The sequence below is a fragment of the Penicillium daleae genome (genome assembly GCF_028827525.1).
Source record: "Penicillium daleae strain IBT 16125 chromosome Unknown utg000005l_segment0_segment0, whole genome shotgun sequence".
NCBI lineage: Eukaryota > Fungi > Ascomycota > Eurotiomycetes > Eurotiales > Aspergillaceae > Penicillium > Penicillium daleae.
Window position 1 is genome coordinate 1,912,976 of NW_026623153.1, and position 21,910 is coordinate 1,934,885.

General features: G+C 50.5%; 6 protein-coding genes across 6 annotated transcripts; 4 read left to right on the forward strand and 2 right to left on the reverse strand.

Moving 5' to 3' along the window:
* Window positions 1–710: 710 nt before the first annotated feature.
* N7458_004945 (protein kinase RIM15) lies at window positions 711–6,869 on the forward strand (the record flags this gene model as incomplete). The annotated part of the gene is made up of 3 exons (XM_056908327.1): window positions 711–821; window positions 844–1,194; window positions 1,269–6,869. 3 exons carry the CDS (start codon window positions 711–713, stop codon window positions 6,867–6,869), a joined length of 6,063 nt encoding a protein of 2,020 aa, XP_056766945.1.
* Window positions 6,870–7,758: 889 nt separating this feature from the next.
* N7458_004946 (uncharacterized protein) lies at window positions 7,759–8,721 on the forward strand (the record flags this gene model as incomplete). Its single annotated transcript, XM_056908328.1, has 2 exons — window positions 7,759–7,780; window positions 8,123–8,721. 2 exons carry the CDS (start codon window positions 7,759–7,761, stop codon window positions 8,719–8,721), a joined length of 621 nt encoding a protein of 206 aa, XP_056766946.1.
* Window positions 8,722–9,215: 494 nt separating this feature from the next.
* N7458_004947 (putative GPI anchored glycoprotein) lies at window positions 9,216–9,716 on the reverse strand (the record flags this gene model as incomplete). The annotated part of the gene is made up of 1 exon (XM_056908329.1): window positions 9,216–9,716. The coding sequence occupies one exon, from the start codon at window positions 9,714–9,716 to the stop codon at window positions 9,216–9,218; it is 501 nt and encodes a 166-aa protein (XP_056766947.1).
* Window positions 9,717–11,256: 1,540 nt separating this feature from the next.
* On the forward strand, window positions 11,257–16,364 carry N7458_004948 (putative ABC multidrug transporter; the record flags this gene model as incomplete). The annotated part of the gene is made up of 14 exons (XM_056908330.1): window positions 11,257–11,463; window positions 11,529–12,060; window positions 12,116–12,342; window positions 12,399–12,678; window positions 12,728–12,961; window positions 13,017–13,729; window positions 13,794–14,301; window positions 14,358–14,409; window positions 14,542–14,613; window positions 14,683–14,733; window positions 14,786–14,850; window positions 14,911–15,532; window positions 15,595–16,074; window positions 16,142–16,364. 14 exons carry the CDS (start codon window positions 11,257–11,259, stop codon window positions 16,362–16,364), a joined length of 4,266 nt encoding a protein of 1,421 aa, XP_056766948.1.
* A 638-nt stretch (window positions 16,365–17,002) lies between these two features.
* N7458_004949 (uncharacterized protein) lies at window positions 17,003–18,304 on the reverse strand (the record flags this gene model as incomplete). Its single annotated transcript, XM_056908331.1, has 1 exon — window positions 17,003–18,304. The coding sequence occupies one exon, from the start codon at window positions 18,302–18,304 to the stop codon at window positions 17,003–17,005; it is 1,302 nt and encodes a 433-aa protein (XP_056766949.1).
* Window positions 18,305–19,141: 837 nt separating this feature from the next.
* On the forward strand, window positions 19,142–21,895 carry N7458_004950 (alpha-L-rhamnosidase; the record flags this gene model as incomplete). Its single annotated transcript, XM_056908332.1, has 1 exon — window positions 19,142–21,895. One exon carries the CDS (start codon window positions 19,142–19,144, stop codon window positions 21,893–21,895), a length of 2,754 nt encoding a protein of 917 aa, XP_056766950.1.
* Between the last annotated feature and the right edge of the window lie 15 nt (window positions 21,896–21,910).

The following is a 21,910-nucleotide window of genomic DNA, read 5'->3' on the forward strand; positions in this document are numbered from 1 at the left end:
CCTCACGTCCACCCTCCTCCTCCTGCACACCCCCTCCCCAAGTCCCCAAGTAGTCCGCTCTCGTGGAGATATCTCCTCTTTTTTTTTTCGATTCCGTTTGACCTTCAAAGCCTGCACTCGTCTCCATTATTCCTCCCCTGATTTTGTCCTGTTACCTACTCTCTTGAGGCCCTTGGGTCAACCTCCAACTGGGGTTGACGTCGATGATCCTGCGCGTCGCCTGTCGCGCCCATTCCCCCCGCATAGACATCGGCTTCCGTCCTCCTCCGTCCTCACAACAAACTCGCGTGTCAACATCGCGCTCATCGAGCTAACCACGCTGAATTGGCGAGCCTGGGATCGTTCTGCAGTGGAATTAATCGACGGGCGATTCTTTCTGCTCGCGCACGCCATGGCCTGTTGAAGTCACGGATGAATCCATAGCCTCGTCTCTCCAAGAGCCACCCGCTCTGCCCACCAGCAGACGGTTCTGCTTGGCTCACCTCGACAACCACGACGAAATTCAGCTTCATCGAACTATTTCAACTCGTTCTTTCGTGAAATCCCCATCGCACGCCCTCATTCGAACGCTTTCACTGTTGGCGGCCCCTGTACATCTGTTGACCCTGGGAAGTCAGCATGGCCGACAATGGCTCTCCAACCCCCAGTTCCTCGCGCCGCCGGCCGTTACGGCCTTGCGGCAGGAGGCTCGGAATATCAACCCGGTCATGATGCGGACGCTAAGCGAAGACATACGCGAGGAGCGGGAAGACTTGAAGGAAGCTGCCGAGCAGACCTTGAACATCATCGTGGACCTCGACCTGGAGGGCCGCATCAAGTGGGTGAGCCCGTCGTGGAGACAAGTGGTCGGCTCCCCCCGAATCGGTCGAGGGCCGCATGATCTCGGAGCTACTAGTTGGCAATAAAAATGTCTTTCGCGACGCGATCGACGTCATGAAGGAAGATGACTCGCGTAGTCGATTCATTCGCTTCGCGGTGCAGATGGGACCCGACTCGGTCCTAAGATACGCGCCTGAACCGCGTCCCGTTGAGTCGGAGTATGTTACTGAGCGGGAAGAGAAAACGACCGAGGAAAATACTACGGATGAGAAGACGGAGCCTTCGCAGGTCGAAGGCGAGGATAACCATGATGTGCTGACCATGGAGGGTCAGGGTATCATGGTGTATGACCGAACGGATGACGAGGGCGGACATGTAGGTGTTATTTCGCATACTGCGAGTAACTTGAATGATATGCACATTGCTAACGACTATGCGTCTTCTAATAGGCGATGTGGATGCTCCGACCGCTCACCGAACCTCGCGAAGTGACCATCGATCTGCCACCTCAGCTCGTAGAGTCACTTGGTGTCGGTGCAGAAGTGCTGGCAAACTACCTGACCGAACTCGCAGAGGCCGCAGCGAACGAACCGGATCCCTCAAAACACCCTGCCCCGACGCCGGTTCTATGTCGCATTTGCGAACGCCAAATCACCCCGTGGTGGTTCGAGAAACACTCCGATCTTTGCCTGCAGGAACATCGGGCGGAGATGGATGTACAAATCGCACAGGAAAACCTCAACGAACACCGTCATGCGATCGTGAGAGTGCTGGATGCATTGGAGGCTCGACACGGAAGGCCGTTGATCGGCAGCGATGGTAGCGTCCTCCCTCTTGTCCAGCCAGAGTATAAAGGGTTACCTATTGGGCCATCGCCTGCCAGTTCGGCACCATCATCAGCGCCCGCCTCTGGTGTGAGCTCGGCGCCCGGGACACCACCTCGCTCACGCGACCATTCGGCCTCGGGCATCATCACCCCAGGACGGCCCCGGGCGTTCACTGTTCGACGACCGCTGGCTCGCATTGTCGAGCTGGTTCTCGATCTCTGCGACACCGCGTTGGAGATCAGTATGCCGGTGATCAAAGAGTCATCGCGCCCAGAGAATGGAGAGGAATTCAGGACTCTCTCGCCGCAATCTGAATCTCGAATTTCTCAGGTGCTTCAGTGGTCGTCCCCCAGTTCCAACACGTTGGAGCAGGAACAGGGTCTCGCTACCTTGGCTGGTGACACGGAAGAGATTGCAAAGGCGAAAGTGGATGCCGTTGTTCGTCATCGCAAGATCGTTGAGTATGCAGAGCGTATTCGGATCGAATATACCGTCTTGGTGGAGGAGTGCATTACGGCTGCATTGAGCAAGGCCGAGCGCATAGCTGCTGGTGAACTGAGTGATTCCTCTTGCTCCTCCGACGAAGAGGTATCGCCGGACAGCGCTTTTGCCAGTGATGCCGATGTCAGCACCGCTGGTGATAGGGATGAGTTGATGTACATCCCCATTCAAGAGCCACTGGCAAGGCAGCCGTTCCCTGCAGCTCCCACTCCACGCAAGCCCGCGACATCGGCTCTTACGATGTCTATGCGCAACTCTCCTGATCGTGCCCTCCTTGCCCAAGGCGAGAACAGATCGTCTTCTGTCGCGGTATCTACAGGGTCTAATAGCCCCTTGGAATGCCCGACTCCTCGATCCCACAGAAGTGCCGCTGGCCTGTTGGGCACCTCGCAGCCAACTCGACGAGGTCTTTCGCTGGCCGATATCGACGCGGGTGACAGTAGCGATAGCAGCATGCCGTCATCGTCTGCTTTCGCCAGCGCAATGCGAACGGATTCGCCTTCCTCTGAGAGGAGCTTTGACCGTAAACGTAGAAGCCTGGTGCTTCCGGGCCTGTCGAGTTCACCCCGTCGACAGCACTCTCCTGCTCGTGTCTCGGGCCCCCATTCCCCACTGCGAATGCCGAAGCCTCGACTTTCTCATGGCGCGGACAGTCTTCCCTCGCCTATCGTGTCTCCTTCTACGTATGCAAGTGAATTGGCACATCATCATCGTCACCACCGCCGCCAATCTTCGGCAACCTCGTCAGACGTGGCAAAACCTCCTCCGTCACCACGTCTGCCGTCTGTTAGCCAGCAACCTCGTCCTGCGCCGCCGTCCATCAAGGATTTTGAGATTATCAAACCTATTAGCAAAGGCGCCTTTGGCAGTGTGTATCTGTCCAAGAAGAAGTCAACCGGCGAATACTACGCTATCAAGGTGCTGAAGAAAGCAGACATGATTGCCAAAAATCAGGTCACCAATGTAAAAGCCGAGCGAGCGATCATGATGTGGCAGGGTGAAAGCGACTTTGTCGCCAAGCTCTACTGGACGTTTTCAAGCAAAGAATATCTCTATCTGGTTATGGAGTATTTGAATGGAGGTGATTGTGCTTCACTTGTCAAGATCTTGGGTGGTCTTCCCGAAGATTGGGCCAAAAAGTACATCGCGGAGGTGGTCCTCGGAGTCGAGCACTTGCACAACCGTGGGATTGTCCATCGCGATCTCAAACCGGATAACCTTCTGATTGACCAGACTGGGCACTTGAAACTCACAGACTTTGGTCTTTCCCGCATGGGCCTTGTTGGTCGTCAGAAGCGTGTCCTGAAGAGCCCCAATGAGCCTGCTCCTGATCTCCTCAAGCAAGGGCCTTTCACTCGGGCTATTTCCATTGCCTCGTCTCGATCGGCGTCGTTTGACTTCCAGGCCGCATCCTCGCCTGGTTCCACGCCGTTGATCACTCCAGATATGGCGGCGAATGTGCAGCCGTCTTACTTCAGTCTGAATCAGAGTGGCCTCAGCATGCAAAGCTCTCGCCGAGCGTCGGGCTGTCGCAGTGATAGTGCCGGTAGCGACAGCTTGAATGGTATGTTCCGAACCTTCTCTCTCAATGATGCTGGGAATGAACACAATGTGGTGTCCCCCAACGTGTGCTCCTCAAGTCTGGCAGAAGAGGAGGAGACGCAGAGCGACGCAGGCGAGTCTCCTCACCTTTATCCGCTCCAGCCAACATTCAGCAATCCTATGATGCACAACACGCCACCGCAGCAGAGTATGCTTCCGCCTGTCATGGCTCTGTTTGATCCTGAAGACCATGACCGCCGCTTTGTCGGCACCCCCGACTATCTGGCTCCCGAAACAATCAATGGCATTGGACAAGACGAAATCAGTGATTGGTGGTCTCTGGGCTGCATCATGTTCGAGTTCATTTTTGGATACCCGCCTTTCAATGCCCCAACTCCTGATCAAGTGTTTGAGAACATTCTTCAGAGAAACATCAACTGGCCTGATGACCCAGAGGAGTACACCACTCCCGAGGCGCTAGACCTAATGAACAAGCTGATGACCTTGAACCCACGTGAGCGCATTGGCGCTAATGTAGATGAAAAGTACCCCAATGGCGGTGCTGAGATCCGGCATCATCCCTGGTTCGCCGATATCAACTGGGATACCCTGTTAGAGGATAAAGCACAGTTCGTGCCCAACCTTGAGAACCCAGAGGATACAGAGTACTTTGATGCTCGAGGTGCAACGCTGCAAACCTTCGCAGAAGAAATGGAAGATGAGCCTTCGCCCCAGGGTCCAGCAACCACTGGATCCTATCCCGACCGACCCCATGACGCGCTGTTCAAAGTGCGTTCCCAGGTTAATTCCATGAAACGCCCGTTGATGCCTTTGCACATTCCCCCTCATGTACGCGATGCCCGGGATTCACGGAGCCGGAGGTTGAGCGAGCCTGCTCTGGCCGATGACTTTGGCAGCTTCAACTTTAAGAACCTTCCCATGCTCGAGAAAGCGAATAAAGATGTGATCCAAAAGATGCGACAGGAGGCCATGCAGGCGCAGCACCGTCAATCTACTTCGTCGTCATCGGTTGCTCAAACATCCTCGACGGCTTCGCAGCCTTCTTTGGAAGGTAGCCCGCTTCCAATGTCGTTGCAACGCACACTGTCCCAAACCAAGGGTAATAATCGACCCTCGTCGCCTTCCGGTCTCAGCCAGGCCAATTCATCGCCCAGCCGACCTTCCCAGCCATCGTCTCCGCTACTGGTTCAGTTTAGCACTGGCAGCAATCATGAAAGACGCAAGACTTCCGGATCTTCTTCGACTGCCTCACACCAGTCAAGCGGCACTTTCCAGTCCTCATCTGTGGACCAACCGCGAATGCCAAATCTTCGGCTTGGCTCGGTTGCATCGTCTCCTGTTAAGGCTAACCGAATCCCTGCACATTCGCCTGACAAGCACCCCTCAAGTCAACGGCATGGAAGTGCGCCTGCGAGTCGTGCTCGATCACAGACTATCGGATCGCAAGATGGAGTTGATTTCCCTGGCCTAAACAAGGAGCCCTTTGTTTCATCCCACCATAAGCGACGAAGTCAGCTTTTCGACATTTCACCTTCGTCGTCTGACAACGAAGATCCTCGGACCAAGGCCTTGCTCAAAGTCCAGCGTCGCCGCCAAAGCTCTCGTCGCCTGTCGCAATTCAATATTCAGGATGGCCCATTCTTCCGCCCGCTGGATATTCTTATCTGCGAAGACCACCCTGTGTCGCGTCTCGTCATGGAGCGCTTGTTCGAAAAGCTTCGTTGCCGAACTATCACGGTTACAAATGGCGCTGAAGCTATGCGATATGCACTGAGTGAAGTGCAGTTTGACATTATCATGACGGAGTTTAAGCTCCCGCAAGTCAATGGTGCCGATTTTGCGCGAATGGTGCGGGAGACTCGTAGCGCCAACAGACATACCCCAATCGTCGCGGTGACTGGTTACTTGAAGGATCTCCCCGAGACCCATTACTTTGATGCTCTCATTGAGAAGCCTCCCACACTTTCCAAGCTGACCGAAGCCCTCTGCAAATGGTGCATGTGGAAGCCACCACCAAAAGATTACAATCCTTCCACCCAAGCGCTTGCCGTGTCAATGCCAACTGGTCGCACGAACCCAATGTCAAATGATGATAGCCCTAGCTCGGCATCGTCTGGGTTCGTGCCACACCCTCCCAGCTCGTACAGAGGTTCTAGCCGCGATGATTCGGTGAGCAGCAGTGTTTTTGGCGACATGGAGTCTATCAAACAGGATGAAGTACCTGTGATCATCAGCCGGAACCATGATGACTGGGATCAGGGTCAAGGTGGACTTGGTATCTCCGAGGACGCTCATCCCGGCAGTCCCGATCCCAAGGCTGTCCCAGTCCCGCATCTACTCCATGCCGCCTCTGCCCCCGCCGCCATGGATGCCGGTGGTGCGTTGACGCCTCGGAAACAACGCTCTAGTGAAGCCATCCGCGCCAAACGAGAGTCCCTGGAGAAGAAGCGATATGAATGTGCCGAATCTGGTGATGACGAGGACGAAGAGCTTGGTCATTCGCAGTCTCGTCGCAGCCCACCGACTCGCAACCGCCGTCCTGGTTCCAAACTTGGTATCGAGATGATGCGTACGAATAGCCGCGGCAGCGTCGTCAGCGGAAGTGAAGAGCTTCTTAAGAAGGAGCGCGAAGCACTACGCAAGGCGGGCGAATCTGATACTGACGACGGCCCTCTGGGGTCCCCGGCGAGCACGAGTCTTGAAGAGCTGTTTGAGGGTATGAGCATTCCTGAGGAATCTGAATACGATGAGCCTCTTAGTCCTCGAGACTCGCCTCCTCAGCAGCAAGTGTCGCCTTCTCGCCGCCGCCCTTCTCTCACTCATCAGGATACCTCCATCTACTCTGGGCCGACGTCTCATCCGGTTGTTTCCAAGACTAGCTCGGAAGGGTTGAAGCAAGGTCAAACCACTCCGCCAGGGGATCTTGCCAAAGGTACCAATGCCGGTCTGGGCGTTACTCCCATTACCCCGGAGGTCAAGATCTTTGACAACGCATCGAACACAGAGGGTGGTTCAGGTGGTGATACCGATACTAGTCCCACGCCGGACGCCGAAGCTACGCCCCGTCCTTTGCACCCGTCTCCGAGCTTGGACGCCGAGGAGACTCCTCGCGCACTGGACCGGTACCGATCAAACATATCCTCCGCCTTCAAACGGTAGTTGGGAAGTCCTCTATCAGATTTACGACCTCACTTTTCTATTTCTACCCACGTTGCTTGCATCTCTCCATCTCCCCCACCTTTTACATTCGTGTAAACTCCTTTTTTTCTCATTTATTTTCCCCCGTTATGTCCAGTGGACCTGGCGAACCAAAGCAAAGTCGCACTTATCACGTCTCTTATGTCAATGTTGTTATTCCATCTGTTTGTTGGAGCAAGGTGTTCCGGATCAATGTCTATTGTCTTTGCCCTCACTTATCTCGATTTCCTTTTTACCTTTTATCATGTTGACTTCTCGCACAAGCCATGGCAGGGCGGAGTCATGGACAATTTCTCGAAAAAGGTCTAGTCCAGCGCGAAGACCCCTCCCATCCCCCCCCCCCAAATCCTCGGGTCTAGCCTGGACTGACATTTTCACTCCGCCTTGCTCTAGCTCTTGCTGTCTTGATTTTGCAGATTCATACTTGGCAATCCCTGCATTCCTGTCCGCTTATGTTCATGCATATCAGTGTCTCTGTTAGGTGTGCGAGTTGGCAAAAGTAGGAGCTCGGTTGCGGTTTTGACTGAATGGGCATGGCATGGCCGGCGCTCTGCAATGTTGTGTTCGTTGTATACTGGGTATAGTAGAAGATTGCATAGCGCGGTTTTGCAGGTTGTTCACGCAAAATTGAATTTACTTCTGCTGCTTCACTTTGTTTGAAGTTTGGATTTACAGTGCCCGGCCCGCAGCGTAATTGTTGGTTCAAGTGGAGATCCCGCCGCTAGCGAACTGTACCAGCCTAAAACGTCTAAAAGTCTAGCAATTGGCATTTTCGGATTTTTGATTACCTCTATTTGACGGAACAGCTAAGGTCTAACACGGTTAGTATAGACGACCCACTAGAACAATTATGCTGTGGGCAGTGCGGCACTGTAGGTTCATTGAAGAGTGTGGGGCTGGGTCTGGTGCTATCTTGGTACAGTAAGTAGGAGTTACACATGAAATGTAGGAAACTACTAAACTACTGCCGGTGAATTACTTGGCCTAAATCTGAGAGATGGTGAGGTTGAACTAGGCACGGGTCCTCTGGACCTGTAATTATATCGGACAGATACTTTGATTCTAGGAAATCTACGGAGTACATTTTGAAACTAGGCCATTTACTCTTTCAAGAAACCCGACAGGTACTTTTTCAACATCACGGCAAGTGCTGCCCGGTCTATTCAAACCACCGTCCACCTTAAGATGTCGACACTACACTCAGCCTATAATAGCACCTATTCCAAAGAAGGAAGACGACGTTCAGGAGATCGAGGAGGTGCCTATCGGAAAGGAATCTAGTTCATTAGCCGAAAACACCGGCACCAGCAGTACAGTCCGCCAGCACTCCATCCTTCGCAAGAGCATAAATACTGCTGCTACCCGCGCCCGTGGCCAGTTCACGCCACGAAAGCATATCGACTTCTCTCTCGGTATATCCGACATGTCCTCTAACGATATCATAGGCGACGTGTTTAAAGATCGTGATGTGCGCGTCGATGATGTCGTCCGCACCACAAATTGTAAGACTCAGGAACGCCGTATCCAAGAGGCCATGGAAAAAGAGCAGGGAGAGCGCTGTAGCCACGGTCTTTCATCACGCATGTCCTCGCGCCACCGCCGTCCTACATATTTGAGTTCCCCGTCACGCAGTCGCCCTTCAACCGAGGCTCCTAGCTTCACGAACCGCAATTCGTCGACTCGGAATCGCTTCTTCCGCCGCCGCCCCAGTGTCACCCATGACCGAGACGATTTGATGGAACAGGGACGTGTAGATTCACTTCTCCCAGCAGCCGTCGTGCAAGCTATGCAGGAGCAGCAGCAGCAACAATAACAACAACACGACCGACCGTATTAAAAGGTTCCAGAGCAAGCGGTTACGTCACGGTCGAATTTCTTGAACATATTTTCCAGCTATACTTTCCTTCTACTATACCTACCTCGGGATTGTTCTTATCCTTTTCCTTAGATACATACAAAGCTCCCGTATCATGCGTTCACGGACGTCTATAGTTTATAAGCATTTTGGCTTGGTTCGGCTTTGCATTTTTGTCACATATATCCCCATATTGGCCGTTTACATTCATTTTCTTGGAAATTCATTTTGCAGATTTAATCCTTGACCTAGTTCCTTTACGGTTTCCAACCGCATGGTTATTCTAGCATCCCGAGTGACTTTCACTGGCTCGAATCAGCTGTCTTCTTGTAGCTCCAGAAAGCCTGGGTGTCCACGCCGACATTCAAAACGTCCAAATTCCCAGCTACCATGATTCATAACTTGAATACACAACTCTGTACAATTTATTCCATTCACTCAATCCTCATCATTCAAACAACAAACGGCAATCCAATAGCCCAAGCAAATCCCCACGCCACCCACGAGTCCCAATCCATCGAAAGCGAACCGGCCGCCCCCGAACTCGTCGACGCCGCCGCCCCAGCAGAGGAAGACGAAGAAGGCGAACCAGTCGACATAACCTGCGAAGTCATCGACGGCGAGGATGAATGCATCTCAGTCATAGACGTAGATTTTGTTTCGCCGGTGCTGGATGTCGCACCGCCCGTCGCAGCACTAGTCGTCTTCGCTTCGCCTGTGCTGGTAGCATCTGTGGTCGCAGACATGCCAGTCGTCTTGATCGGGCCGCCGGGGTTATCGGATGTGATTATTGGGAGAGGGTTGCCAGTCAATCGGGCCGTGTCTAGGACACATGTCCCGTCTTTGCAAGTGTAGCCGGCTTGACAGGTACCGCAGGATGCGTCGGTGGTAGTACTCGCGCCGATTAACTGGCTACCCAGCATGAGGAGAGCGATAGTCCATGGAGCATGCATGATTGTGGTAGTAGTTTAGTAGTGGTATATTGTGGTAGAGGAAATAGTCGAGTTAAGTCGAGATTTAACGAGAACTCGTCAACGTATGAGAGCAATCTGGGCAGCGAAGCTACTTAATATACCCAACCTGCAACTTCCAAACCCTAAATCCCCTGAACTCGTCAGCAAGAAAATATGGCAATAGCGCTGGAGATCTATACGACCCTGCGGATCCACGCACCAGTCGTGCCGCGGGAAGGTGTTAGATCGCCGCCTCTCTCCCCGCATTTGTTCCCTGGTTTGTTTCCAATTGAGATCGCGGGGCCAATGATGTTGAATAATTGTGAATTCGATGTCCACACTACGTCGTGATCGACTCTGGGTGCACCGGTCGTCCGATGCGAGGTCCGGTTGTTGCTAAGCATTCACAAGCATTTTGAGTGGGGATGTGCGGATTTGGTGGTCTAGTTAGGCTGCATCAGGTTAATAGAGTGATTGATTGATTGATTGATTGATTGATTGATTGATTGAGGAATTGGTGGTTGGGGGTTTACGGGCTTGGCTTGCTTTGCCGTTTGGAGGATTTGGGCAGGTGAGACGCGGGATTGAGACGGTTTCTTGTTTTGTGATGTAATTCGGTCGTGAGTTTATTTCCTGTTGAATATGTACTTCTTTATACACGTCCCTGGATGTGTTGCTATCGTCTGTGCGAGGGATATGCAGAGGTCGCCTGCTTTTCCCTTCCTCAATGAGTCTAGTGGCAGTTAGTCGCAGAAGTGTAGGTACAAGAGGAGGGTGAGGTCTATATTCCTCTCGGTTAAAATTCGTTTGCTTCGGCGACTACTTGCAACAATAGTTGCGCAATGGGTATTCTCGAAAATGGTCTTTGACATACAATTAGCTCTGGCCGCTGAGTGGGATTGAAATCGAATTTTAACGCGAAAGCATTCTAGTTCCATTCCAGGCCCAGACTTCTTATCCCATATCTTTTGTACGCAAGATATACTTTTTTGATGCGTTTAGGTAAATATCTGACACCAAGGGCTTTTTCTCACGCTCAATTCTTCCTTCTGACTCTATTTTAATGCCTAATGGCTTGGATGATCAAGATTTCAAACCCACCGCAAGACCTCTGCCAAGACTCTAGAATTCAGGCGTCAACATTCTGTATACCTGCTTTTCTCAACGAAGATACGAGAAGAAGCTATGACTCCCATATTTGAGCCTCACGATCAGGCAGCTGAATAGATACCTACTCAACCTAAAGAAAGTGATGACGCTATCTCAACAATCCACCTCTATTGGCCATCTCCGACAAGGGTCGCAGGCATGCTCCCCGCTCCAGGGTTACTTGCGGTATAGAACCAATCCGCGCTCCGCCCCAGAATGCGATAAGCCACCCCGCGCAGTGAAGCTAATCCCACGAGGGATGCCCAGCCCGGGGACCCGTCGGAGCAAAGCTAACCTCTGTGTTGGCCAGCCTTGCGAAGGACGCCCTTTTGAAGCTGCTTTGCGACCGAGATTTCTCGCTTTCTGAACATTCACTCACCATTTCGCAGCCATGTCATGTCCAGCGGGTAGCGACAATGTTTTCGGACCGCGAGTACTTGAAGAGTGTCGCCCATTTGATTTCACCCTGCTTTTTGAAGATGCCATCTTCGCTGTTCTACCAGCAGGCACATTTTTGCTGCTGGCGGCTTGCCGTCTCCCATCACTGATTCGCGCGCCGATCAAAGTCACATCGCACCGGCTTGCGACGTGGAAACTGGTAGGTGACGCCCCGATCGTGAAACATACGTTGTGATCCCCGTAAAGTTAATCCGAACTAACTAGGGAACTCTCGCCGTGTTGTTGATATTCCACGTACTACACTTAGCTTTCCAGCAAGAAATCTCGTTTTTACACACCGATGCATCGCTGGCAGCGAGTGTTCTACAGCTGCTTGCCGTGGCTGCAGCTGCGTTGCTTTCATGGCTAGAAGATCAGCGCTCTGTCCGTCCATCGGATATTATGGTACTTTACTTCTTTATCGCCACCGTTCTCGCCATCCCTCGAGCACGTACCCTATGGCTGCTTTCGCCAGTTGTCCAATTACAGGCAATTTTGTGGACATTAGTTACCATCGCCACGGCATGCGTGCTGTGCCTAGAGTCAATCCATAAAACCCAACTTTTACGCTTGGCGTATCGACAGTCAAGCAAAGAGTATACTTCCAGCTTCTGGGTTCGTAGCTTTTTCATCTGGGTTCTTCCACTATTCCAGAGTGGTTTCTCCTCTATCCTCGCCCTTCATGACATGCCGGAAGTGGACCGTTCTTTACAAGGCGGGCCAGCAGAGGCCCGACTTCACAAAGCCTGGTCGAAGAGTAAGTGGTCATGGGTATATATTGATAAGATATTCGCTCAATAAGTCTTTTCCAGGTCAAAATACACAGAAATACAAACTGGTCCGAGTAACATTTCGTGCATATATGTGGCCATTCGTCAGTGCAGTTGTGCCTCGACTATGTCTGACGGTATTCAAGTTCTGCCAGCCTTTTCTTATTTCTGCGACCTTAGAATTCATCAGCGATTCGTCGACATCGGAAAACCGATACTACGGACCCGCTCTGGTGGGCGCGTTTGTATTGACGTATCTAGGGATGGCCGTACGTTGACATGCTCGCAACTGGTGTGACTTGACAGGACTGAACTTCTCGTCTAGATATCTACCGCTGCATATTGGCGCCAGACATTCCGCTTCAACACGACTATTCGAGCAGGCCTCATTTCGTTGATCTACAGACAGACAAGCAAGATGCACGCTGGCGAATTTAAATCGGAATCTTCCATCACTCTCATGGGAACAGATGTGGAGCGCATCGTAAGGCACTTCTGGAGTATCCATGAGGCGTGGGCGGGTCCAGTCGATGTGTCTATAGGTGTCTTCCTTCTGGCTCGCCAGTTGGGTGTTGCTTCCGTGATCCCTGCAGCCATTTCACTCAGTACGGCTTCACACCAAAAATCTTTGAATAAACGCTGATAATCTATTAGTTGTCGTTCTTGCGACCATCCCGGTTTCAAAAAGGTCTGGCACGGCTCAGAAACGGTGGATTGAACGAGTCCAGGCTCGCTTGAGTACCACCTCCAGCATGTTGAACGATATGAAATCTGTCAAGATGTTAGGCCTGGGCGAAAAGCTGTATGCTTGTGTTTCCAACCTACGTCAGGTGGAATTGCAAGTATCACAGAAATTCCGTGTCTTGCTGATCTGGCAGGTAGTTTTGTGTAGGTCTTCCTACCCATTCACGGAGACAAGCTACTGACCGAGAGCTTGAAACAGCCAATATGCCCGTAACATTTGCACCCTTTGCCACATTTGCCATATATGCGATCATCCAGGTCGTCAAGGGAGGCCAGTCCCTTCTGGCAAACCGAATGTTCACTTCACTATCGTTGATCTCACTGATGACGGACCCACTGCTCATTTTCATTCAGACACTTCCATCATTATGGGAGTCCGTGTCTTGTTTTAGTCGTATCGAGCAGTACTGCACCAAGGCACCAATGGAAATATCACCTGATGCTGCGAATACTAGCGACGAGATGGAGCTCTCCGCCCACCCGTCCTCTGGTACATCCTCGACATCTGTGATCGAGTTCCATAATGCCAGCTTTTCATGGACTCAAACTGGACAACATGCTCTTCATGGTATTAATTTTGCTGTTCAAAAGGGGCAAATCACTGCTGTAATTGGGTCAGTCGGGAGCGGCAAGACTACGCTCCTGGAAAGTTCACTGGGCGAAACAACACTAAGAGACGGGTCAATGTCACCATTCTCAACAAGCGTCGCGTATTGCCCACAAACACCATGGATTATGAATGATACGATTCGTCAAAACATTGTCGGACCGGCGAATTATGACCCAAAATGGTACAGCTTTGTGATCTGGGCTTGTGTCTTGGAGACCGACTTTGAAAACATTGCTGGAGGCGATTTGTCCAAGGCTGGAAGTTCAGGCATAACATTGAGTGGTGGTCAGAAACAAAGAATTGTAGGTCACTCACCAGCAGGTTATCCTGATCAACGTTTCTTGCGATATAGCTGACGTCTCCCAGTCATTGGCTCGAGCTGTGTATTCCCGAGCTCCGACATTGGTTCTTGATGATGTATTCAGTGGCCTCGACAACAAGTCTGTCGTTGCAATCATAACCCGTCTGATGGCATCAGATGGCCACTTCCGAAAATCTGGCAGAACAGTCATGCTCGCAACGCACAATCATCGCCTGTTACCACACGTTGACAAAATTGTGGTTCTTGATAATGGTACGCTACGTAAGATTGGATCTTACGAGGAAGTGCAGCCCGATTTGCCACAGGACCATCACAACGATGACAGCGACGATTCTTCCAGCCAGGAAATTACAGAGGTTTCAAAGCAAATGCCCTGGAGCCATCTTGATAGGGTACTGAGTCAGGTAGAAGAAGAATCAGTTGAGATCAATAACGCGCGCCGTGACGGAAAATGGTCCGTCTATTCTTATTATTTCAAATCTGCCGGATGGACCATCATGATTATGTTAGTTGCAGCTATCTGTATCTGCGGATTCACGGATAGGTTTTCGAGTGAGTGAACGAGTACTTCTTTCTTCTGGCCGAGTGACTTTCTAACCTCTGAACAGCCATTTGGTTGCAACAGTGGTCCAATGCGAACGAGAGAAAATCCCAACCAACGTCCGGATAGGTATATCGGGATATATGCCTTGCTCATTGGGATTTCAATCTGTGGTCTTGTCTTTTCATGCTGGTCGGTGATTCCTACCCTAAATGTTTCGCCAGTGACTGATCGAGTCTCAACTTCTTTAGGGCCCTTTTCGTTCCTATCATCAGTAACACGGGCCGTAATATGCACTCTCACTTGCTAAAGGCCACTCTGAGGTACGAGCTTACGTTTTCCTCTAAAATATGATTGCTAAAAATAACAACTGACATTGTGATACCATCTAGTGCACCATTTAGCTTCTTCCAGAAGACTGACGCAGGTCTAACAACTAATAGGTGAGACTATCAGTTAAGACTTCGAGGAAAAGTGCAACTGATGTTTCCATAGATTCAGCCAAGACTTGGAGCTCGTCGACATGGACCTTCCTATCCAGGCAATCAATACCAACATGTGTAAGTGCACTGCCAAATCTATGCTTGACAAGAATGGGCTTGTCTAACATTGCTTTCAAGCATTTGCAAACTGTGTGGTCCAACTCATTTTACTATGCATTTTGGGTAAATACCTCACGATCACGGTTCCCGCCCTCGGTGTTATACTCTTCTTCGTGCAAAGTTACTACTTGCGGACCTCTCGTCAAGTACGTCTGCTCGATATCGAAGCAAAGTCTCCATTATTCACCCACTTCGTGGAAACCATGCAAGGCATCAATGTCATTCGAGCTATGCGATGGCAGACACCATTCCAAAATCATCTCCAAGAGCTGTTGAACCAATCGCAAAAGCCATTCTACATGCTATTCTGCATCCGGCAATGGCTGCAATTAGTCTTGGACTGTATCGTAATGGCACTCGCCGTTGTTCTCGTCTCGCTGGTGGTCTCTCTTAGGGGTCAATTCAGTGCAGGCTCGATTGGTGTTGCTCTCAACCTGATTCTCGTGTTCAATCAGGATCTTATGCAATTCATCAAGTCATGGACTGTTCTAGAGACTTCAATTGGAGCGGTCGCTCGTATTCAGGACTTTGTTGATAGTACCCCGTCAGAGGAACAACATCAGGGTGAATTGGCGGCTGTTCCACCCAACTGGCCCAACCGTGGACATTTGACCTTCGAACGTGTGACAGCTTCATATGGGTAGGCTATTGAAAGGAACAATTCTCCCCTCTTTAATATCAAACTAATTCCTTCGCATTCAGACCCGACTCTCCGCCAGTGTTGAACGAGATGTCGCTTACTATTGAGCCTGGTCAGAAAATTGCTGTCTGCGGTCCATCAGGCAGTGGCAAGACATCTCTCATTCTGGGACTGTTGCAAATGATTGAATTGCGAGATGGTAAGATTACCTTGGATGATATAGACCTCTCCACGCTGTCTTGCAGCACGGTACGCTCTCGAATCAACGTTGTACCCCAGGAACCTTTCTTCATGCCCGGAACATTGCGGTTCAATCTGGACCGACAACTCGAAGATAACCCCGTTCCTGACTCGACCCTTATTCGGGCACTCGAAGCAGTCGGACTCTGGAAGAAAGTGCGCGAAGACTGTGCTGGTGGTGGGGAGTTAGACCAGCCCCTGTCGATTTCGAATTGGTCAATGGGAGAACGACAGTTGCTCGCTCTTGCCAGAGCGTTGGTTATGAAGAGTTCAATTTTGGTTTTGGATGAAGCTATGAGCAGGTAATTCTTCCCATTTCGTACCTATATTTCGTTCGATTGTGCTAACGCGATCATGTTCTTGCTTTAGCGTGGACTGGGAGACCGAAGCCACAATGCAAGATATCATTGAGCGAGAATTTAGTTCCCATACAGTCATTTCTGTTATTCATCGGCTTCGCTATGTTGATCGCTATGATCGAGTTGCGCTCATGAAACGCGGCCGGCTAGTGGAATATGCTAGACCCGATGAGCTCCTAGCAGCGCCGTCCGAATTTGCGACTTTCTACCATGCGAAGAATGGCTCCCAGTGAAATTACAAGTTTTTAAACAGGCTTGGAACAAAACTTAGATTTACCTGAAAAATTACATCCATTTTGGTACAATATTTCACTTCTGGCCAAAAATGTCGCTCGCAGTTGATTGCGGCCACTCACTATAAACCCTTTACTCAAGGCAGAAAGTCTAGCATAATCCTGAATTTGACCAAGTCCAATAACTCTATCAGAATCTCAAATGTCCTGATTTCTGTTAAGTCACTTGCTAGGGCATGTATTTCGCCTATACAAGCTTATCCTACATCCCGAATTAGTTAGAATTGCTATTTACGAAGGGATCATAAAAGAAATTACATATTTATTAACTAAAATCCAGACCGTAGGAGACCCTCTACTCGATAGTCATCTCTTAAGATAATTAAACATAAGGTCATCTACAAGGAATAAAACAACGAGAGGAGAAAGAGGACTGAAAAGAGGACTGAAAAGAGGACTGAAAAGAGGACTGAAAAGAGGACTGAAAAGAGGACTGAAAAGAGGACTGAAAAGAGGACTGAAAAGAGGACTGAAAAGAGGACTGAAAAGAGGACTCGAAAGATGGCCAGCAACAAGAGAGACTATGGGCGAGATTTTTTGATTATTACGGTCATTACAAATCAGCCTGAATGGCCTAATTAGGATGCGTATAGGCGGATCTGTCGCAGTGTCAGGACGGTCAATAGAGTGGTCAAATAAGCAATAAAGGGTTTCTGGTGGCCGCAATCAGCCGCCAAAGTGGTGGTACTATACATCCTCTCAGCAATACTCCAGGTCGATTCCGGATGAATATAAACATTATCAACAAAGTACTTATAGTTCCAATAATCTGCCTGCGTGCCTTGGCCATCTACCGTAGCATTTTCCGAGAATTTCCACGTCCAGTAAGAACCACCGTGTGAGTACTTGTGGAATGCTGCAAGACCCACATTGAGGTTGCGCTCCCGTAGCGCGAAAGTGTTATTATAGACAGTTTGGATTGACCATTCGCCAACAAATGTGGGGAACTTTCCGTCTCCAGGAGTTGCCTTGGCATCAGAACAGATATATGACGGCACATTAGCAGAGGTAGTAGTGCGGCCCGCAAAGTAGTAGTTGTGCACATCAAAGACTAGGTTTGCGTTGCTGGAGAAATTGGCAGACCAGTAACTCTCACCCCTAAAGCTGCCCTGAAACATGACGGGGATCTTCTTATTCACTCTCCCAACGTGATCCAGCACGGCGTGAATGTACTTGAGAACCCAGGCTACGCCAGAGTCAGAGAGAGCAGCTGGAGTGCCGAAGGTGGAGAGATCTTCGTTATCAGCGGGCTCATTCATAGGCTCGAAGGTAAAAGACTCGGGGTAGCCAGATTCTTGAATAAAGGAGATAGCCGCATCGACGACTTGAATAGAGTAGTCAAAGTTGGTCTCATTATAGAACCAGTTCCAATGACCATCGGCCTCTCCAATGGTCAGACCATTAATACCACCAGGTAGGCCATGGATATCGAGGATAATGTGCATGTCGTACTTCTCAATTGCATAGGTAGCAATCTGTTTGAGATATGCCTTCTGGTTGCCAGAATAAAGTTGCGAGCCAGGGTACTTGATCCAAGCAGCGTATGTTGTCGGAATACGCAGCAGAGTCACACCAGCTCTGTCTGCATCATCAACGTCGGATGTTGTAATCCAGGTTGCGTAACGCATCTCCAGCACCGAGCCACACTGTGAGCCAAGATTCTCGTAGAGACCCCACTCATCTGCAGCTCCTCCAGAGTAGGTATCCCACCAGACGGTGTCGATAGTTGACTCCTGGACAAGCCAGCCACCAAGATTAACACCGTACGCCTTAAACGTCTTCCAGTCAACGTACTTGGTGTTCTGCGAGAGGCGTCCTGGGGCGCTCAAGGCCCCTTCAATGCCAATACAAGAGATGAAAAAGGCAGATCTCCAACGCATTATAGCTGGATTGAAGTTCCAGCAGTCAATAATACCACAGATATCCCCAGACTAAGGCAGGTGAAGCTGGAAACTGTTTATATCATATCGTATGCAATGGTATCAAGTCTACGCCTGTAGTCAATACAATAAACATCGTGGGAGTCTATCCGAAAGTGGACAGCAGATGTGTTTGCTAGGTTTTACGTGTAGCCTTGGCTAGGAGAATCTCTATCTCAATTACACTTAGCAAGCCAACCATAGTAATTTGGAGAATCCTTGCGGCGCAACCAGGAAAAGCCTGCAAGTGTCTCGACTGTCATTTGTTGACAACGTTGGAATCTATCCTCCACGGCTCATTTCCCAGGATATGACCCCTCCGTTTACCGCTCCAAGTTAGGCACACTTGACGCAAATCGCCGTATGCAGGATGAGTGTGGGGAAATTGCGGGGATAATCATCGGAACGAGACAACGGCAGATGCACGAGGTCTCCCGCATGCCCGAACGTTCATCAACCCGGGGTATGCCGTGCACTGGGCCAATCGTATGAGGCTTTCTGCGTTATTTTATTCAAAGTTAGTCCAAAGCTACGCTAGCGGCGTTCTCAAGCGCCGATTCGTCAGTCGCCGCTTTCCCCGCTTGCCGCAACGTAGTCGGGAAAGCGAGGATTCGGGCGCAAATCGCCCGAGGACTCCACTCTACGGAGATGCCGAAGTCGCTCGAATCGTTTAGTCTTGAATCGGCTGGTTGGGAATTCGAGGCTTGATTCGGGGTCTTTTGTATTCACACCTCCGGCAGCTGAACTCTGTCTAATTACCCAGTTTGAGATCCGTGTCAAGGTTGATCCCTGTTCACGATGGAGTTTTTACGCTGTGGCATTCATGGGTTTCATGAGGTTCTCGGCATCGATACCGACGAGCTACGCTTCTACTGGGTGCTGGCAAGCAGTGTCAAGAGTGCTGTTCAAGTTGCCTATCGCATCGTGCTGGTAAAAGACTCTAAGCTCCTTGAAGTAGCTGAACCGGATGTATCGAGACTTGCATGGGACTCTGGGCGTGTGGAGGGCAATGAGCAACGCAACGTTTTATGCAAGCCCTCCAATGGCTTCAAGTCTACCTGCAGCTATTTTTGGCAAGTCAGAGTCTGGGATAATGAGCAACAAGTTCACTATGGCCCAATTCAGCATTTCTTCACGGGCTATCCTCGATCTCGTCTACTGCCTCCATACAGCATGAACCAAACATACATGCCACACTCCAGTCTCATCTTCCGTACATGGTTCGAAGATGAGGCTAACAGATGGAAGGCTATCTGGATTGGTGATGGAGGCGACAAACCCATCTATCTCCGCAAGTCGTTCCAGCTAGCAAAACAGCCAACCCGCGCTATCCTCTTTGCTTCTGGCTTGGGCCATTTCAATATGAGTGTCAATGGCCAGCCGGCATCCAATCATCGCTTAGATCCCGGTTGGACCAACTACCACCGAAGAATACAGTTTACATCTTATGATGTGACCTCTCATCTGAGCCCTGGCGAGAACGTGTTGGGTGCTCATGTGGGCAATGGATTCTATGCTGGTGACAAGGGCGACGATCGCTTCTTCTGGCCAATGTATGAAGACAATACCTACGTTCGATATGGCAATGAGCTCTGCTTCTTTTGCGAGTTGCATCTCTTCTACGATGATGGGAGTCACGATACACTCATCTCTGATCCAACTTGGCGGGTACGGAAAAGTGCAACCACACTTGCCAACATCTATGCCTCGGAAACTCACGATCGCCGACTCTATCCCACCAACTGGGATACATCCAAGTTTGATGACAGTGACTGGGTTCCAGCTAAGCCCTTAACTGGTCCCCGAGGCCATATCTTCTACCAGACACAGCCGCCAGTGGTATTGCATGAGACCTTCCAGCCTGTGAGGACCTACAGTCCTGAAGATGGGGTTGTTTGCTTTGATCTTGGTCAAAATGCATCCACCATGGTACAGCTGCAACTTGAGGGTGCCTCCGGCTCCGAGGTTATTGTTAGATACTCCGAAACTGTCAAGGAAGACGGCACCGTACTCATGCCCGACCCTCTGTTCAAGGAATTCGAGACAGGTGTTTTCTCCAGAATATATCTCGCTGGTACTGGAAACCCTGAAATGTGGGAACCAGACTTCAGTTTTACTAGCGCTCGGTATATCCAGATTGAAGGTGTTTCATTGACTGCAGGAGAAGGCCTACCTGTCGTTCACTCCGCTATTGGTCGGCATATCTCGTCTGCTGCTCGGCGACTCGGCACTATGAAGACAGACAAGGAAGATGTGAATTCCCTTCTCAATGCTCTCTATTGGACTTTCAACAGCAATCTTTTCAGTTACCACACCGATTGTCCACAAATTGAGAAATTCGGTTGGCTGGAGGTCACTCATCTTCTTGCACCTGCAACACAATACGTTCGCGACATGGAGTCTCTTTACACCAAGATCCTTGACGATATCCTTGACACCCAAGAGCCCAATGGCCTTGTACCCACTATGGCGCCCGAGATCCGCTACATGTGCGGCCCGCTTCATGATACAATCAGCTGGGGTTGTGCTCTCTGCTTCCTGCCCGACATGTTGCTTCGGTACTACGGCTCTACACACGTCATTGCCAAAGTATATCCAGCTGCAGTGTGCTACATGGAATACATGAAGACGAAAGAGCGCCGTGGTGGTCTGATCGAACATGGTCTAGGTGATTGGGGCCGCGACATTGCCTTTGGTAATCACCAGGTTAACATCGAGACTGCCATTTACTATCGATGCCTCCAATGCGTCGAGATGATGGCTCGGGAGCTCGGCAAGGTTAACGAGGCAGAGAAGTTCAATCAATGGGCATCTCGGATCTACAAGGTCTACAATCAGCACCTCCTCGTGACAGATGATCCATCTCGTCCATACGTTTATTATACTTCATTGGACAACTATCCCGAACGGGATCGCACCGCCATCGGCCAAGCCATGGCATTGCAGTTTGGTCTAGTACCTGCCGAACACCAGAAGGATGTCATGGCCGCCTTCGTGGACGATTGCTCCGATGGGAGGATCCGAGCCGGTGAGATTGGTCTGCGCTTCCTTTTCAAAACCCTGGCGGATGCTAAGCGCCCCGATCTTGTCCTTCAAATGGCCCGACAGGAGGAGCACCCTTCATACATGCGCTTCCTTCGCCGTGGGGAGACAACACTTCTAGAGTTCTTCCAGGATGAATGCCGCAGCAAATGTCACGACATGCTCGGTACCATCTATGAATGGTTCTACGCTGCCGTGTTAGGATTGAAGCCTGTGGAGAATGCCTATCGCACCTTTGAGATCGATCCTCCTTATGAAGCGGAGTTTGATTACGTCGAGGGCACAGTGGATAGTCCGTTTGGTTTGATTGAAGTGAAGTTCCAGCGCGATACTAAGAGGGTCGTGACCCTTGACATTCGTGTTCCTTTTGGAACTACCGCTACTGTAAAGATTCCGACGAATATACAAGAGGTGGAAATCACCCGTGAAGGAGGTGTGAAGACTATGAGGGATGGTGAGCATTTGCAAGTTCAACATGGCAGTTACAAGATTGTCATACAATCACCCTGATGAGTAGTACAGTAA